At 40.3% G+C, this 19,597-nt stretch overlaps 1 protein-coding gene across 1 annotated transcript in view; it reads left to right on the forward strand.

Annotated features, from left to right (window-relative positions):
- ADGRD1 (adhesion G protein-coupled receptor D1) overlaps positions 1–19,597 on the forward strand; it is a 1,443,566-nt gene that overhangs the window by 493,616 nt on the left and 930,353 nt on the right. Inside the window, exon 14 of the mRNA XM_069756056.1 lies at positions 11,794–11,867. Within this exon, the coding sequence (XP_069612157.1) occupies positions 11,794–11,867 (74 nt within the window). The remainder of the gene's footprint in view (positions 1–11,793; positions 11,868–19,597) is intronic.

Consider the following 19,597-nt stretch of genomic DNA (forward strand, 5'->3'; position numbering starts at 1 on the left):
TTCAGGGTCTAGTTTCCAAAATGGGGTCACTTGTGGGGGGTTTCTACTGTTTAGGCACATCAGGGGCTCTGCAAACGCAACGTGACGCCCGCAGAGCATTCCATCAAAGTCTGCATTTCAAAACGTCACTACTTCAATTCCAAGCCCCGGCATGTGCCCAAACAGTAGTTTACCCCCACATATGGGGTATCACCGTACTCAGGAGAAACTGGACAACAAATATTGGGGTCAAATTTCTCCTGTTACCCTTGGGAAAATTAAAAAATTCTGGGCTAAATAATTATTTTTGAGGAAAGAAAACGTATTTATTATTTTCACGGCTCTGCATTATAAACTTCTATGAAGCACTTGGGGGTTCAAAGTGCTCACCACACATCTAGATAAGTTCCTTTGGGGGTCTAGTTTCCAAAATGGGGTCACTTGTGGGGGGTTTCTACTGTTAAGCCACATCAGGGGCTCTGCAAACGCAACGTGACGCCCACAGAGCATTCCATCAAAGTCTGCATTTCAAAACGTCACTACTTCACTTCCGAGCCCCGGCATATGCCCAAACAGTGATTTACCCCCACATATGGGGTATCAGCGTACTCAGGAGAAACTGGACAACAACTTTTGGGGTCAAATTTCTCCTGTTACCCTTGGGAAAATAAAAAATTGCAGGCTAAAAGATCATTTTTGAGAAAATAATTTTTTTTTTTATTTTCATGGCTCTGCGTTATAAACTTCTGTGAAGCACTTGGGGGTTCAAAGTCCTCACCACACATCTAGATTAGTTCCTTTGGGGGTCTAGTTTCTAAAATGGTGTCATTTCTGGGGGATCTCCAATGTTTAGGCACACAGGGGCTCTCCAAACGTGACATGGTGTCCGCTAATGATTGGAGCTAATTTTCCATTTAAAAAGCCAAATGGCGTGCCATCCCTTCCGAGCCCTGCCGTGCGCCCAAACAGTGGTTTACCCCCACATATGGGGTATCAGCGTACTCAGGACAAACTGGACAACAATATTTGGGGTCCAATTTCTCCTATTATCCTTGGCAAAATAGGAAATTCCAGGCTAAAAAATCATTTTTGAGGAAAGAAAAATTATTTTTTATTTTCATGGCTCTGCGTTATAAACTTCTGTGAAGCACCTGGGGGTTTAAAGTGCTCAATATGCATCTAGATAAGTTCCTTGGGGGGTCTAGTTTCCAAAATGGGGTCACTTGTGGGGGAGCTCCAATGTTTAGGCACACAGGGGCTCTCCAAACGCGACATGGTGTCCGCTAACAATTGGAGCTAATTTTCCATTCAAAAAGTCAAATGGCACGCCTTCTCTTCCGAGCCCTGCCGAGTGCCCAAACAGTGGTTTACCCCCACATATGAGGTATCGGCGTACTCGGGAGAAATTGCCCAACAAATTTTATGATCCATTTTATCCTACTGCCCATGTGAAAATGAGAAAATTGAGGCGAAAAGAATTTTTTTGTGAAAAAAAATTACTTTTTCATTTTTACAGATCAATTTGTGAAGCACCTGAGGGTTTAAAGTGCTCACTAGGCATCTAAATTAGTTCCTTGGGGGGTCTAGTTTCCAAAATGGGGTCACTTGTGGGGGAGCGCCAATGTTTAGGCACACAGGAGCTATCCAAACGCGACATGGTGTCCGCTAACGATGGAAATAATTTTTCATTCAAAAAGTCAAATGGCGCTCCTTCCCTTCCGAGCCTTACCATGTGCCCAAACAGTGGTTTACCTCCACATGTGAGGTATTGGTGTACTCAGGAGAAATTGCCCAACACATTTTAGGATCCATTTTATCCTGTTGCCCATGTGAAAATGAAAAAATTGAGGCTAAAAGAATTTTTTTGTGAAAAAAAAGTACTTTTTCATTTTTACGGATCAATTTGTGAAGCACCTGGGGGTTCAAAGTGCTCACTATGCATCTAGATAAGTTCCTTGGGGCGTCTAGTTTCCAAAATGGGGTCACTTGTGGGGGAGCTCCAATTTTTAGGCACACGGGGGCTCTCCAAACGTGACATGGTGTCCGCTAAAGAGTGGAGCCAATTTTTGATTCAAAAAGTCAAATGGCGCTCCTTCCCTTCCAAGCCCTGCCGTGCGCCAAAACAGTGGTTTACCCCCACATATGAGGTATCAGCGTACTCAGGACAAATTGGACAACAACGTTCGTGGTTCAGTTTCTCCTTTTACCATTGGGAAAATAAAAAAATTGTTGCTAAAAGATAATTTTTGTGACTAAAAAGTTAAATGTTCATTTTTTCCTTCCATGTTGCTTCTGCTGCTGTGAAGCACCTGAAGGGTTAATAAACTTCTTGAATGTGGTTTTGAGTACCTTGAGGGGTGCAGTTTTTAGAATGGTGTCACTTTTGGGTATTTTCAGCCATATAGACCCCTCAAACTGACTTCAAATGTGAGGTGGTCCCTAAAAAAAATGGTTTTGTAAATTTCGTTGTAAAAATGACAAATCGCTGGTCGAATTTTAACCCTTATAACTTCCTAACAAAAAAAAATTTTGTTTCCAAAATTGTGCTGATGTAAAGTAAACATGTGGGAAATGTTATTTATTAACTATTTTGTGTCACATATCTCTCTGGTTTAACAGAATAAAAATTCAAAATGTGAAAATTGCGAAATTTTCAAAATTTTCGCCAAATTTCCGTGTTTATCACAAATAAATGCAGAATTTATTGATCTAAATTTACCACTAACATGAAGCCCAATATGTCACGAAAAAACAATCTCAGAACCGCTAGGATCCGTTGAAGCGTTCCTGAGATATTACCTCATAAAGGGACACTGGTCAGAATTGCAAAAAACGGCAAGATCTTTAAGGTCAAAATAGGCTGGGTCTTGAAGGGGTTAAATTTAGTTATTGATCAAACCGGGTAAAGATAGAAGGAAGGAAAATAAGGAAGTGAAGTGTATGACAAAGATTCATATGAATAGTTAATAAAAGCTAAAAAGTAGCTACACTTTTTATGTAATTAATGATCAGGCATTGTAAAGTTACAATGCCTGATCATTAATTACATAAAAAGTGTAGCTACTCTTTAGCTTTTATTAACTATTCATATGAACATGATCATTGAGTTTCATTAGGAAAAAGTTTGCATGTTTTTTTCATGCAGCACTGCACACTACTCTCATTGGCTCAAGTATGAATGAATACTAATACAATGTTATGCCCAAGGGATTTCAACACACAAGTATAAAGTGGCCCTTTACTGCTACTATTGCTGATCCAACAATACAGTCTGTTTTCTATTCACAGCTTTTAAGATAAGATAGATAGTTATGGCTAATCTTTAAATATGCTATAAATAGAAAAAAATAAAATTACCACTTGGTTAGCTGTTTTTCTTCTCTAAAACACTTCCACCTGTTTGCTTCTTTTTGGTTCAATGTGGTTGAGCAACTTAGGATAATAGACTTGGCTGGCTTAGCCCAGAACCTGTTGTCTTTAAGTAAGATCAAATGTTCCAAGAAGGATGGGAGATTTTTCTAAATGAAATTCTCACCGCACAATCGGTAACCATCCTGAAAGTCATGCCAGACTAATCTAATTTCCTTCTATGATGGAATCACTGACAGGGTAGATCAAGGAAATGTGGTAGATATAGTATATCTCGACTTCCGTAAAGTGTTTGATAAAGTATCTCAAACTATCCTTATTGAAAAAATGACCAAGTATGGGATTGACGAGGCTGCGGTTAGGTAGATTCATGACTGGCTCAGTGATCGTACTCAAAGAGTGCTAATAAATGGTTGAACATCCAATTGGAAGAGTGTTTCAAGTGGGGTACCACAAGGCTCTCTCCATGCCCCAGTGTTGTTGAACATTTTTATAGGTGATCTAGGGAACTGAAAGTATACTGATTAAATTTACAGACGATGCATAGCTAGGAGGGATAGCTAAGAAAGGATTCAGAAGGATCTAGATAAGCTTGAACAATGGGTAGGGAGTAATAGAATGGCATTTAACAGGGAGAAATGCAAGATTCTACATCTGGGCAAGAAAAATGAAAATTACATTTACAGAATGGGAGAAATAGAACTAAGCAACAATACTTGCGAAAAATATTTGGGTATACTAATAGATCACAGACTGCACATGAGTCAAGAGTGTGATGCAGTGGAAAAAGGAAAACACAGTTCTAAGATGTATTAAGAGAAGCATAGAGTTTAGATCACGTGAAGTAATCACCCCCATCTACTCCTCCTTGGTCAGGCCGCATCTGGATTAAAAAAAAGACATTAAAACTGGAGGAAGTTCAGAGAAAAGCTACCAGAATGGTAAGCGAACTGCAAAGTATGTCCTACAAGGAACGATTAAAGGATCTGGGAATGTTTAGCTTGCAAAAAATAAGGCTAAGAGGAGACATAATAGCTGTCTACAAATATCTGAAGAGATGTCGCAGTGTAGAGGGATTATCATTATTCTCATTTGCACATGAAAACCCAAGATGCAATGGAATAAAACTAAAAGGGAGAAGATATAGATAAGTTATTAAAAATACTTTTTGACAGTGAAGGTGATCAATGAGTGGAATAGGCTGCCGCGAGAGATGGTGAGTTCTCCTGCAATCTGTCACACATCTGTCTGAGATGGTTTAGTGAATCCTGTGCTCCATTGTGCAGGGAGTTGGACACAATAGCCCTTGAGGTCCCTTCCAACTCTAACATTTATAATTCTATGATCTATGAAATGTGCAGGGTGCTCTTGCCCTGGCTTCATTGGAGCACCACACATGTGCCAAAGCAAGAAGATAATAGCTCACAACATTTCCTGTGCATGACTTCAGAAGGGCTTTTTAGATGATGTACTCAGCTATCCAGGGTGGTTGGAGACAACTGGCTGGAAATAGCATATGTAGTAACAGAGAGTCAAGGGCCAAAAGAGAAATAGTCTTAAGTAACTTAATGACATTATGATTTGCGATTGTGAATATTGTTCTTAGATTATGATTTACTCAACCAGAATAGCTCTTTAAATTGGAGACTTGGATATAAAACTGTAATATACACTTGTTTATCACACCATAGTTGACAAAAAAGGAATCATCTCAAGAAAAGAAAAAAATGACTTCAACTTGAAGCGTCTGACTTTACAATAACGTGTAGTGATTAAAATGCGTTATTTACAAGACGGACAGTGAACTTCTAGCAGTCTGCTGGAAAAGGCTATAGCCATCTCTCAAGATAAAGGCAATAACCCTTGTAAATATTTGCTTGGTATTTTCCTAAAATTATACCTCACGGCAGACAGTTAATTTAGCACACAAACACAGCCTAGTGTGACCCCTGTGTGAAGTAATGTTCCTCATACTTTTATCAGCTCTTCACATCTTGTCTTAATACAGCTGCTGCCCAGAGCAAAGGACTAAAAGGAAAGGATGCTTGTCTAATATTTTATGAGAGCTTTTTCTGTTTCTTTGTAATATGTTGACTTTTCACTATCCCTAGGCAAAAGCTTTTAGGAAATCAACCTTATCTCTAATTTCGTTACAAGATGTTCTTATATTGCCTCTCTTTTTTTCGAGTATAGCTTGTGCTTTATATTTGTCACATTCCCACATGACAAAATCTTACTGGGCTGTATCTTCTGGTAACTGTTAATATTTCTATAACGCTTGCTTGTATCTTATAATAATAAAGATGGACTTTTTTTGCTTAGATTTTTATTAGTTTGTATCAGCAGTGCACTGATTAGTTTTACACTAATATGATATTATAATAATAATTAGGGTTTTTTTTTCCACACAAACAAAGTACATTTTAATTAATAGATCTTAGAATACATTTTTTTCTTCAAAATTTGATGTATTAAAATTAAATGTTCCTGTGCTGAGATAATCTTATAAATGTGCCTCTGCTGTGTACTGTGTAATGGCTGTGTCTGATCGTGCAGGAACATGGTCTGATCATACCACAGCTCCTGGGGAGAAAGCTAAACAAACATTACAGCATGGTATCACAGCTTATTCTTTGCGGGAAAACATACTTAAGAATAAGCAGCAAAAGTTTTAGGGTATGTGCACACGCCAGGATTTCTGGCAGAACTTTTCCTGACAAAAACCGGACATTTCTGCCAGAAATCCACATGCGTTTTTTGCGCGTTTTTGATTCGTTTTTGATGCGTTTTTTCTTGCATTTTTTCCAAATGCATAGAATAGCAGGAAAAACGCAGGAAATCCGCAAAATTAATGAACATGCTGCTTTTTTTTTGCCGCAATGCGTTTTTTTGCAGAAAAAAACACATCATGTGCACAAAAATTGCAGAATGCATTCTAAATGATAGGATGCATATGTAGGCATTTTCTAATGCGTTTTTATCGTGAAAAAACACGAAAAAAAGTGGAAAAACCTGAACGTGTGCACATACCCTTACCCTACAGGTAGAATCAGCAGTGATCCCATGCTGTCCTGTCTGTATACTCTTTTGGTTCCTCCCCTGCCCAGGAGCTGTGGTATGATCAGACTATATGCCTGCACAGTCAGACACAGCCATTACACAGCACACAGCAGAGGCACATTTCTAAGATTATTTCAGCACAAACACATTTTTTATTAAGACATCCTTTTGTTGAACATATCCCTATTCCAAAATCTATTAATTAAAATGTACTTTTATCAAATCCCTTTAAGTACTAAAGGAAAAAAATAGACCATTTGGAATAATCCTTGGAAGAGGTCTTATATCACAGTCATAGAACAAAACTTCTCTGAAATAAAACAATGCTGTAAAGAAGAGAAGAAAACTGAAATGAACACATGATCCAGTCTGTTGGTCAGTAGTTAAATTGAACATGCACAGTGAGTGCCCCACATAGCTGTGACCGTGCCTATATATCTGTGACAACCACAATAATCACATAACAGGGACCACCAAAATGTTCTCATACCAGTAAAAACAATGGTAACTTAAAGGGACTTTGTCAGTACAGAATGACTGTTCGAACCATGTACAGTTGCTTGTTGCATCATTGCTGGGCCAATCATTCAACTACATCTTCCCACCTGCTTGTTTTCCCTCAGTCTTTGATTGACAACTCTGGTTTCATAGAGCCAGAAAAGATGGAAATAGATGGGAACCAAGCAGGTGGGAATGTGTATATAAATGATTGATTGTGCCATGGTGCACCGAGCGCCTGTACTCGGTTTGAACATTCTGTGCTGACAAAATCCCTTTACCCGTTATAGCCCCAGTGCTCCCCATACAATTGCCAGCTAGAGAACCCTCTGAGTGATTACAATCATTGTGTTTAATGTAGCAGTGACAGGCATTGCTGCCATAAAAGTGAAAGCTCAAAGCCCTTATCAGTAGGGACAATCACCTTGCTTCCATCAATACCGGCCACAGCGTTCCAATTGGTGCCGGCAGCCACATCCCTCATTGTTTGGGCCATCAGCCTTTAATATTTATCTCTTACCCTACCATGTAGCTGAGAGCCTACTGTCAGCCCCCAAGGCTCTGTCAGGTCCTGCACTATGAGAAACAGAGCTGCTGTCAAATACTACCACTGTTTTCTGACTACTACATATTTATGTGCCATTTAGGTTTGAATACTCTCAATAGGAAAAAAATAAGAATCTTGTCAATATGAAACCTTTTAATGGCTAACGAAGATACCATTGGGATACAAAAACCATGCCTAATTTCCAATGGTTGCAGGCCACACAAAATGGCTTAAGAATCTGCACTCCTGATTTAGGCATAGAAATTATTTGTACGTTCACATTTTCTAGAAAATAATACCATCCATTTATGTAATAAAATATGTCTACCTGGGTTCCTTATAACCTTTCCAATGTACATTAGCAAACCGCCTGAGTTAGCTGGAAGGTAGTATGTCTGCTCCACCAGACAATAGAGGGTTTACTTGTAGTCTACAATCATACACACACAAATATGCTTAGAAGGCAAAAATATCAAACTAAAGGATATTTTATCAAAATCATTTGCATATATTTTTTGTTATTTTAAACCCTTCACGACCTTTGGTTTTCCGTTTTTGCTTTTTCATTTTTTACTCCCTTTCTTCCCAGAGCTATAACTTTTTGAATTTTTCCTTCAGTTTGTCCATGTGAGGGCTTGTTTGTTGCAGGACGTGTTATATTATTGAACAACACCATTGATTTTACGATATCATGCACTGGAAAACAGGAAAAAAATTCCAAGTGCGGTGAAATTGCAATTGTTTTTTGGGTTTTCTTTTTATCAAATTAACTAAATGCTAAAACTGAGCTGCTGTTATGATTCTCTAGATCTTTATGAGTTCACAGATACCAAACATGTCTCGGTTCTTTTTTATTTATGTGGTGAAAACAAATTTCAAAGTTTGTTGCCATTTTCCGAGACCTGTAGCATCTCCATGTTTTGGGATCTGGGGCTGGCAGAGGGCTTATTTTTTTGCATGCTGAGTTGATATTTCTATTGAAACCATTTTGGGGGCAAATACGATGTTTTGATCGCCTGGTAATGCAATGTTGCGGTGACCAAAAAACGGTAATTCTGGCATCTTGATTTTTTCTCTTTTATGCCATTTACCAATCTGATTAATTATTTTAATATTTTGATAGATCGGGCATTTGTGAATGCAGCGATACCAAATATGTATTTTTTATTATTATTTTATTTTGAATGGGGCAAAAGGGGGGGGTGATTTGAACTATTGTATTTTTTAAATTTTTCAATATTTTTTAAAACATTTTTTTCTACTATTTTACTTGCTTCAATGGTCCCTTTAGGAAACTTGAAGTTGCGATCTTCTGATCACTTGTGCTACACATAGCAGGGCTTGAACCCTGCTATTTGTATCAAAAATCATCATCTGCTGTGAATGTCATGCCAACCCGTCAGCGCCCCGTGATCATGTGACAGGGGCATGGTTTGCAGCACGCTTCCGGCAGGATCATGTTATATGCCACTATCAGAGATTGGCAGCAGCATTTACCATGTTAACAGCTGCGATTTCACCTGCGACTGTTAGGGGCACATGACATCTGATCAAATCAAGGGTTTAAGAGGACCTGTCAAAAGAGGTCAGTTTTTGCTCTTATTTTATTCCCGCTGCTCTCCTGAATATTCAGTATTTTTCTTTTTGTAAAACTGTCATATGGTTTCAGAGATATTAGTCATTTTCCTAGTGATAATTTTTATGGACTTAACTAAGGGGGCGTGGCTTATAGGATTCTTTTATGGCATCTCTGTATGTATGATCCACTCCTCCTTGCAAGGCTGCCGTCACACTATCAGTATTCGGTCAGCATTTTACTTTAGTATTTGTAAGCCAAAACCAGGAGAGGAACAATTAGAGGAAAAGTATAATAGAAACATATGCACCACTTCTGCATTTATCACCCACTCCTGGTTTTGGCTTACAAATACTGATGTAAAATACTGACCAAATACTGCTAGTGTGACGGCAGCCTAAAGACCATGAAAAGAAGCACAGAATAAAAAGCCCATATATCTAGAACTGCTTGGTGGGCTTATAACAGATAAAAAACAGAATACCCAGGAAAATATTAGGAATAAAATAAGAGAAAAAACTGGTCTCTTAAAATGCATTGTAACTGTGAAATAAAGTGTCATGAATGTGAACTTGCATGAAACCTGTCATCAGGTTTAATGTTTCTAAATCATTACCAGTTTATTGTTTGCACTTTAAAGATGTCTATTTTTTACTAAACCAATGCAGCCCGAAATGCTATGCAGAGTAGTCTGACAGACATCTCCAGACCATTCTTGGTGCCTGCTGTCCACTTTAGAATCCTCTACGCTATCCACACCCAGTTGACTCACGCGATCACAGAATAGCTGGAGCTCAGCGCATGCGCATAAGACAGTTTCTTTCACCGCCATGAAGAGGATGATGCGAATGCACACTCATCCCGCCTGCTCATCCCACTTATAAGGGCGGAAACCTGACTGGTTCCCTTTAACCAAGCAATGCACAATTTAGCTAAAGCAATATGAGAAATGGTTTCAGAAGAATAAACTCTTATTTTAGCATCCTGCAGTCATGTAATCTGTAAAGGAAATATCTTTGAGCTTTTCCCGACCTGCTGATATTTATAGCTGATGATGACCATCTCCAACGTTGAATTCCTTGAAGATGTAATCCTTCCCAAACAGCTGGATAGGTTAATGGACTAAAACCACAGATTTTGCCATATGACAGAAAGTGCAAGGCGTTATATAAAGCTTGCCGGTGTCTTGTCATAAAATCAATGACAGGAACACCATCAGAAGTAGCTCACAGATGAACTTTCATGCTCAGTTAAACCAGATAAACATATTATTTTAAACAAAAAGCCAATTTGCTCTCCATCGAGACTCCGCTGGTGTTTTCTCTTAATAGGAAACGATTGGAGATCAATGTTTTTAAATGAAAAAGTTCTCCACTGCTTTATCCTGCTGCAGCTTGATTCTTCTGACATATTTAGCACTGCAACGCTTCCTATAATTCCTCTTTGTACAGTGCCAACTGGCTGACAAATTTGTTTGCAAAGTAAAAAGGTTTTAGCTGAACAGCTCCTGAGTTAATTGTTTGAAAAACGTAAAGAGTTTTTTTAATTGTTTTGTTTCATCAGTGGCCCCAATTGACTCTACGGTGACACTACATGACAAAACAAGACTGTGAAAGGCTTCCTAATGTTACAATCAAAGCATTACTCTTGCTCTCTTGATCTCCAATTAAACATAATCAGTTTTCTTAATTTATTTTATTCTTTTAGTATAAACATCATTTAGAGAGAACAAACCTTTGCTGTGCAGATTATATAGTCAGTAAGATTCCCATGTGCTGCCACGTGCCAATGCACTTTCTTAAAGGGAATCTGTCACCCCAAAATTGGCCTATAAACTAAGGCCACCGGTATCTGGGGCTTATCTACAGCATTCTGTAATGCTGTAGATAATCCCCCAATGTAACCTGAAAGATAAGAAAAACAGGTTATATTATACTCACCCAGGGGCGGTCCCTGTCCGGTCCGATGGGCATCGCGTGCCGGGTCCGGCGCCTCCCAGCTTCATATCACGTCATCCTCTTCTTTTTTTCCTGCCGCGGCTCCGGCACAGGTGTACTTTGTCTGCCTTGTTGAGGGCAGAGCAAAGTACTGCAGTGCGCAGGTGCCGGGGAAGGTCAGAGAGGCCCAGCGCCTGCACACTGCAGTACTTTGCTCTGCCCTCAACAGGACAAAGTATGCTTGTGCAGGAAGACAAGAAGAGGACGTCATTGTATGAAGATGGCAGGTGCTGGACCCAGACCGCAACGTCCATCGAACCGGACCGCAGTGGGACCGCCCCTGGGTGAGTATAATAGAACCTGTTTTTCTTACCTTTCAGGTTACATTGGGGGCATATCTACAGCATTGCATAATGCTGTAGATAAGCCCCTGATGCCGGTGGCCTTAGTTTATAGGCCAATTTTGGGGTGACAGATTCCCTTTAAGGCCCATTTTACTATAATAATCGAGCAATGGTTTTATACAAGACGATTGATGCTCATTCACACAGGCCAATACAAACCATATGGAAGTAGAACAATCAGTAATTCACTTGTCCTGTCCCCATATATCATGAATACTGTTGGCATTGTTGGCATTACATGCTTCATATCACTAGGAGATGTGGTGCAGAGTCTGGTGATTCTGTTTATGTTCAAGGAGCCGACGATCAATAGATTTACTTGCACAAGTAGATGATTAAGAAACTGTGTTCCAGTTAATTCTCCATTCGTGAAAATAATTTATGCATGTTTTTTTCTTTACCATACTGTTCTTTACTTTGCAGGCTCAGCCACTCTATGTAGAAGCTGTCAACAATAGCAATGATGTATACCTGTATTGCGCCTTTCTGGACTTCAGGTTAGTGATTTGTCTCATCCTCTTTCTGCATGACTGGATTTAACGGGTTATTCTCATCTCCAAGATCTTATCCCAATATGTAGTAGGTGTAATAATATTAGCAAATACCTCCAAATAGAAATGTAGTATAGTTTTTCTGATTTGCTATGTCTCTTTCTTCTTGTGCAGGCATTACAGGATCTTAGATATCTATGGTTACAACCAATAGCAACAAGCTAATTTACTGTCACGATATGTGTTCGTAACCATGGATGCCTAAAGTCCTGCAATGCCTGCACATGAAGAAAAAGACATCGCAAATTAGAAAAACTATACTACATTTCTAATTGAAGGTATTTGCTAACATCAGTTATTATTATTACACTTACTATGTATTGAGATAGGATCTTGGAGATGGGAATACCCCTTTAATTAACCTCTGTGTACACATTCAGAGGAGGAAATTCTTTTAAAGAGAATATATCTTCTTTGTCTTTTCTTCTTAAACCCCTTCACGCCTGAGCCTGTTTTCACCTTCCTGACAGGCCAAATTTTACAATTCTGACCAGCATCACATTATGAAGTAATACCTCTGGAACGCTTCAACATATCCCAGTGATTATAAGACTGTTTTTTGTGACACATTGTACTTTGTTAGTGGTAAGTTTAGGTCAGTAATTTTTGTGTTTGTAAAAATATCAGAATTTTGGAGAAAATGTAAAAAATTTTGCAATTTTCAAACTTTTGATTTTTATGCCCTTAAACCAGATAGTTATATCACTCAAATTAGTTAGAATCATAGAATGGTAGAGTTGGAAGGGACCTCCTGGGTCATCTGGTCCAACCCCCTGCTCAAAGCAGGATCCAATAAATCATCCCAGACAGATGTCAGTCCAGCCTCTGCTTGAAGACTTCCATGGAAGGAGAACTCACCACCTCTCGTGGCAGCCTATTTCACTCTTTGATCACACTAACTGTCAAAAAGTTTTTTCTAATATCTAATCTGTGTCTCCTCCCATTCAGTTTCATCCCATTGCTTCTAGTCTTTCCTTGTGCAAATGAGAATAAAGATGATCCTTCTACAATGTGACAGCCCTTGAGATATTTGTATACTATTAAGTCTCCTCTAAGGGTACCGTCACACAGTGAAATTTTGATCGCTACGACGGCACGATTCGTGACGTTCGAGCGATATATCTGTGACGTTCGAGCGATATCGCAATGTCTGACACGCTCCTGCGATCAGGGACCCCGCTGAGAATCGTACGTCGTAGCAGATCGTTTGAAACTTTCTTTCGTCGTCTAGTGTCCCGCTGTGGCGGCATGATTGCATGGTGTAACATATATCGTATACGATGTGCGCATAGTAACCAACGGCTTCTACATCGCACATACGTCATGAAATTATCGCTCCAGCGTCGTAGATTGCAAAGTGTGACAGCAGTCTACGACGCTGGAGCGATATTGTTACGACGCTGGAGCGTCACGGATCGTACCGTCGTAGCGATGAAAATTGCACTGTGTGACGGTACCCTTAGTCTTCTTTTTTGTAAAACTCCATGGGTGTTTTACAAAAGCAAATAGCAATGAATGTTGATAAGTGAAAATTGCAAATCTGCCAATGTAGTACCAATACATTGTGCTTCTGGAGTCCTGCTCCCGTAAATTAGGCGGACTGTCATCGCTACAGAAATGTCAAACATGTGGACGCTAAATGTTATTTAGGCACAATGGGGCTCAGGAGGGAAGGGAGCATTTGGTTTTGGAAGCTCAAATTTTTTCTGGATTTCTTTTGGAGGGCGAGGAGCTGTAACGCTTTTCTTGAGCCTTTGCAGTACCACAGTTATCCTGTGCTCTACACTAAGCACTTACATCGGGGTTTCCATCTAAATCTCATAATGACATGATTCAGCTGAAACCCCGAGGGATCCATTTGCTATAATGAGGCAGTAGAGTTACACTGGACTCCATTTGACCCTTTTCAGAAGTGCAATAATTTGCAGTCGACAGCGCTTTTATGCACGTTTAATAAGACAAAAACCAACGGATCATAGGCCAGACAGAGTACACAATGTCTCCATCTACCTCATTATAGGGAATCTTCCACAGAAGGTTCTGTCCAAATCACGTATTTCAGTGCTATATATGGAAACCTACGTGTAAGCATTTATGGAGGCAGACTAAACAAATCAAGAGCAGGTGAAGAACAGATTTTATTTACTTTTAATGCCGTTCCTCTTGTGGTAATAGTCATTTGACACCTTTATTCTTTGAGTCTGGGCGATTACAGTGATGCCAGATTTATATTGCCTTTTCTCTCTTTGGCTATCACATGCTAAAGAAGATTTTTTTTTTAAGTTTTTGCATCGCCATATTTTGGAAATTAAAATTTTATAATATACTTCTGCCAACAGAGTCATGTTTGGGTTTGTTTTTTGAGTAACAAGATGGCTTTTTATTGTACCATTTTCGGTCACATAACCTTTTTGATTGCTTTCTATTCTGATTTTTGGGAGGTGGAATGAAAAAAACAGCAATTCAGGAATTGTTTTGTGTGGATTTTTTTTATGCTGTTCACAAGCAACATTATTTTTTGGGTCAGTACTATAAAGCGATACCACATTAATATATATTTTTTATGTTTTGGTGCTTTCACTGTTGTGAATTCCGCTCCTGGGCTCCCTCCGGTGGTTGTAAGTGGCACTTTTGTGAGTTCTGCTCTTGGGCTCCCTCTTGTGGTTTCAAGTGGTATGGCTGCTCCTTGGAGTTAGCTGTCATCAGCTGCCTCCACTTATCGTCTCTTCTGCTCGGCTATTTAGGCCTGGCTCTTTCCTTCAGCCAATGCCACTTGTAAATGGTTTCTGGTTGGATTCACATCTCTTTGGATTTCCCTGTTATCCTGACCAGTTCAGCCAAGCTAAGTTTTTGCTTGCTCTTTTCTGTCCATAGATTGTGGACTTATCCATTCTGTGCTTTCTATGTTTGTCCAGCTTATCAGTGTGTATTAATTCTGTCTTGCTGGAAGCTCTGGGAGGCAGATTTGCCCTCCACACCTTTAGTCAGGTGTGGAGTTTTTTTTGTAAACTCTGCGTGGAGTTTTGTAGTGTTTTATACTGACCACACAGTATTCCATCCTGTCCTATCTATTTAGCTAGACTGGCCTCCTGTGCTCATCCTGGTTTCATTCTGTGTATGTCTTTTCCCTCTCCACTCACAGTCATTATTTGTGAGGGGCTAATCTATCCTTTGGGGATTTTCTCTGAGGCAAGATAGTTTTCCTGCTTCTTTCTTTAGGGGTAGTTAGCTCTTAGGCTGTGACGAGATGCCTAGGGAGAGTTAGGAGCATTCCATGGCTACTTCTAGTGTTGTGTTGAGCTTAGGGACTGCGGTCAGTACAGTTACCACGTCCTTCAGAGCTCGTTCCATGTTGCTCCTAGACCACCGTATCATAACAGTACAAGTGGCCAAAAATGAATTAAATGCATCTCAAAAGAAGGAAAAGAAAGTTCTGAACCATTTTTTTTTCTGTCTCTTTTCTGTCCATAGATTGTGGACATATCCGTTCTGTGCTTTCTATGTTTGTCCAGCTTATCAGTATGAAATAATTCTGTCTTGCTGGAAGCTCTGGGAAGCAGATTTACCCTCCACACCTTTAGTCAGGTGTGGAGTTTTTTAGTAAACTCTGCGTGGATTTTTTGTAGTGTTTTATACTGACCACACAGTATTCCATCCTGTCCTATCTATTTAGCTAGACTGGCCTCCTGTGCTCATCCTGGTTTCATTCTGTGTATGTCTTTTCCCTCTCCACTCACAGTCATTATTTGTGGGGGGCTAATCTATCCTTTGGGGATTTTCTCTGAGGCAAGATAGCTTTCCTGCTTCTATCTTTAGGGGTAGTTAGCTCTTAGGCTGTGACGAGGTGCATAGGGAGAGTTAGGAGCATCCCACGGCTACTTCTAGTGTTGTGTTGAGCTCAGGGACTGCGGTCAGTACAGTTACCACTTCCTTCAGAGCTCGTTCCATGTTGCACCTAGACCACCGTATCATAACATTTCACATAATAAAAACATTTAATGGAAAAAAGAATTGTTTTTGCATCGCTGTATTCTGAGAGCTATAGACTTTTTATTTCTCCACTGACAAAGCTGTATAGCAGATAAGATTTTTGCAGGACAGGATGGTGTTTTTAGCGATACCATTTTTATTCACGTTTGACTTTTTGATCGCATTTTAATTTTAATTGAAAAATCATAGTTTTTTTGCCACTTTTTTTTCTTTGTACAGTGCTCACTGAAGGGGTGTAACAGTTTTATAGATTTATAGATCAGATCATTCCGGAAGCGTTGATACCAAATATGTGTACTTTTTTCTGTTTTTTATTTATTACATAAATATACTGTATGTATTTATGAGTATAATATTTATTTCTTAATATGAGATTTGTTTTTTTGGTTTTTTACTTAGTGCCTGTTCTTAATTTCATTACTCTGATCACTCATATAATTCATTACATGTCAGTTTGATAGAAACCAGCTCCTGGTATAGTCAAAGCAGGACACCAGTGCTGGCAGACCCGGACCTTGGGTTGCCTTGACTACCAACTGGCTCTCGCGATGTCGTCGCAGGGGCGCTGATCTGAAGGGTAAGGAACCCCATCCTTCCTCTAGCCTCCTAAATGTTGCAATCAATATTGATCTCAGCATTTAGGGGGTTAAACAGCCACGGGCGTCATCAGTCGGGAATCACTATCCAACCATGATGTATAGTGTTGTGAATTCTGTGGCTGAATTCACTCCTGTGGTCACAAGTGGTACTGCAGCTTCTGGGCTTCCTCCCTCAGGTGTTCTGGTGAGCTCGTTGGCTGCCTTGTTATTTAACTCCACCTGATTCTGTCTTCCTTGCTCCTTGTCAATGTTCCAGTGTTGGATCTGAGCTTCTGGATCTTTCCTGTGGCCTGCTGCTCTGCTTAGATAAGTGCTTCTTTGCTTTTGTTGCTGTTTTTTCTGTCCAGCTTGTCTTTTCGTTTTTGCTGGAAGCTCTGAGACGCAAAGGGTGTACCGCCGTGCCGTTAGTTCGGCACGGTGGGTCTTTTTGCCCCCTTTGCGTGGTTTTTTGCTTTAGGGTTTTTTGTAGACTGCAAAGTTCTCTTTGCTATCCTCGCTCTGTCTAGAATATCGGGCCTCACTTTGCTGAATCTATTTCATCCCTACGTTTTGTCTTTTCATCTTGCTAACAGTCATTATATGTGGGGGGCTGCCTTTTCCTTTGGGGTATTTCTCTGAGGCAAGTCAGGCTTGTATTTCTATCTTCAGGCTAGTCAGTTCCTCAGGCTGTGCCGAGTTGCATAGGTAGTGTCAGGCGCAATCCACAGCTGCCTTTAGTTGTGTTTAGGATAGGTTCAGGTATTGCGGTCTACTGAGATTCCACGTCTCAGAGCTCGTTCTATTGTTTTTGGGTTGTTGTCAGATCACTGTATGTGCTCTGATTACTGGCACACTGTGTTACTGGATTGCCTTCATAACAGTACAAGGAGCCATACTAATGATTCTCAATAGAGGGAAAAAAGAAGTTCTGACATCATTTTTTTTTCTCAGCTCTGTGTTCAGTCTTTTTTTCCCCTAGACATTAGGGTGCTTCAGGACACAGCTGTGGACATGGATATTCAGGCTCTGTGCTCTTCAATGGATAATCTCGTTATAAATGTACAAAAGATTCAAGATACAATTGATCAGAAATCTATGCTAGAACCAAGAATTCCTATTCCTGATTTGTTTTTTGGTGATAGAACTAAGTTTCTGAGCTTCAAAAATAATTGTAAGCTATTTCTGGCCTTGAAACCTCATTCTTCTGGTAATTCAGTTCAACAGGTTTTGATTATTATTTCTTTTTTGCGCGGCGACCCTCAGGACTGGGCATTTTCTCTTGCGCCAGGAGACCCTGCATTGAGTGGTGTCGATGCGTTTTTCCTGGCGCTCGGATTGCTGTACGATGAGCCTAATTCAGTGGATCAGGCTGAGAAAAATTTGCTGGCTTTGTGCCAGGGTCAGGATGATATAGAAGTATATTGTCAGAAATTTAGGAAGTGGTCAGTACTCACTCTGTGGAATGAATCTGTGCTGGCAGCTTTGTTCAGAAAGGGTCTCTCTGAGGCTCTTAAGGATGTCATGGTGGGTTTTCCTATGACTGCTGGTTTGAATGAGTCTATGTCTTTGGCCATTCAGATCGGTCGTCGCTTGCGCGAGCGTAAATCTGTGCACCATCTGGCGGTATTGTCTGAGATTAAACCTGAGCCTATGCAGTGCGATAGGACTATGACTAGAGTTGAACGGCAAGAACACAGATGTCTGAATGGGCTGTGTTTCTACTGTGGTGATTCCACTCATGCTATTTCTGATTGTCCTAAGCGCACTAAGCGGTTCGATAGGTCTGCCGTCATTGGTACTGTACAGTCCAAATTCCTTCTGTCCATTACCTTGATATGCTCTTTGTCATCGTATTCTGTCATGGCGTTTGTGGATTCAGGCGCTGCCCTGAATCTGATGGATTTGGATTATGCTAAACGTTGTGGGTTTTTCTTGGAGCCTTTGCGGTGTCCTATTCCGTTGAGAGGAATTGATGCTACACCTTTGGCCAAGAATAAACCTCAGTACTGGGCCCAGCTGACCATGTGCATGGCTCCTGCACATCAGGAAGTTATTCGCTTTCTGGTGCTACATAATCTGCATGATGTGGTCGTGTTGGGGTTGCCATGGCTGCAAACCCATAATCCAGTATTGGATTGGAACTCTATGTCGGTAGCCAGCTGGGGTTGTCAGGGGGTACATGGTGATGTTCCATTTTTGTCTATTTCGTCATCCACTCCTTCTGAGGTCCCAGAGTTCTTGTCTGATTATCAGGATGTATTTGAAGAGCCCAAGTCCGATGCCCTACTTCCGCATAGGGATTGTGATTGTGCTATCAATTTGATTCCTGGTAGTAAATTCCCTAAAGGTCGTTTATTTAATTTATCCGTGCCTGAACACACCGCTATGCGCAGTTATGTGAAGGAATCCCTGGAGAAGGGACATATTCGCCCATCGTCATCACCACTGGGAGCAGGGTTCTTTTTTGTAGCCAAGAAGGATGGTTCGCTGAGACCGTGTATTGATTACCGCCTTCTTAATAAGATCACTGTTAAGTTTCAGTATCCCTTGCCATTGTTATCTGACTTGTTTGCTCGGATTAAGGGGGCTAGTTGGTTCACTAAGATAGATCTTCGTGGTGCGTATAATCTGGTGAGAATCAGGCAAGGAGATGAATGGAAAACGGCATTTAATATGCCCGAGGGTCATTTTGAGTATCTAGTGATGCCGTTCGGACTTGCCGATGCTCCATCTGTTTTTCAGTCTTTTATGCATGACATCTTCCGTGAGTATCTGGATAAATTCCTGATTGTTTACTTGGATGACATTTTCATCTTCTCAGATGATTGGGAGTCTCATGTGAAGCAGGTCAGAATGGTTTTCCAGGTCCTGCGTGCTAATTCTTTGTTCGTGAAGGGATCAAAGTGTCTCTTCAGTGTGCAGAAAGTTTCATTTTTGGGGTTCATCTTTTCCCCTTCTACTATCGATATGGATCCGGTTAAGGTCCAAGCCATCCAGGATTGGACTCAGCCGACATCTCTGAAAAGTCTGCAAAAGTTCCTGGGCTTTGCTAATTTTTATCGTCGCTTCATCTGTAATTTTTCTAGCATTGCCAAACCATTGACCGAT

Source organism: Ranitomeya imitator, chromosome 1, assembly GCF_032444005.1.
Source record: "Ranitomeya imitator isolate aRanImi1 chromosome 1, aRanImi1.pri, whole genome shotgun sequence".
Taxonomy (NCBI): Eukaryota; Metazoa; Chordata; class Amphibia; order Anura; family Dendrobatidae; genus Ranitomeya; species Ranitomeya imitator.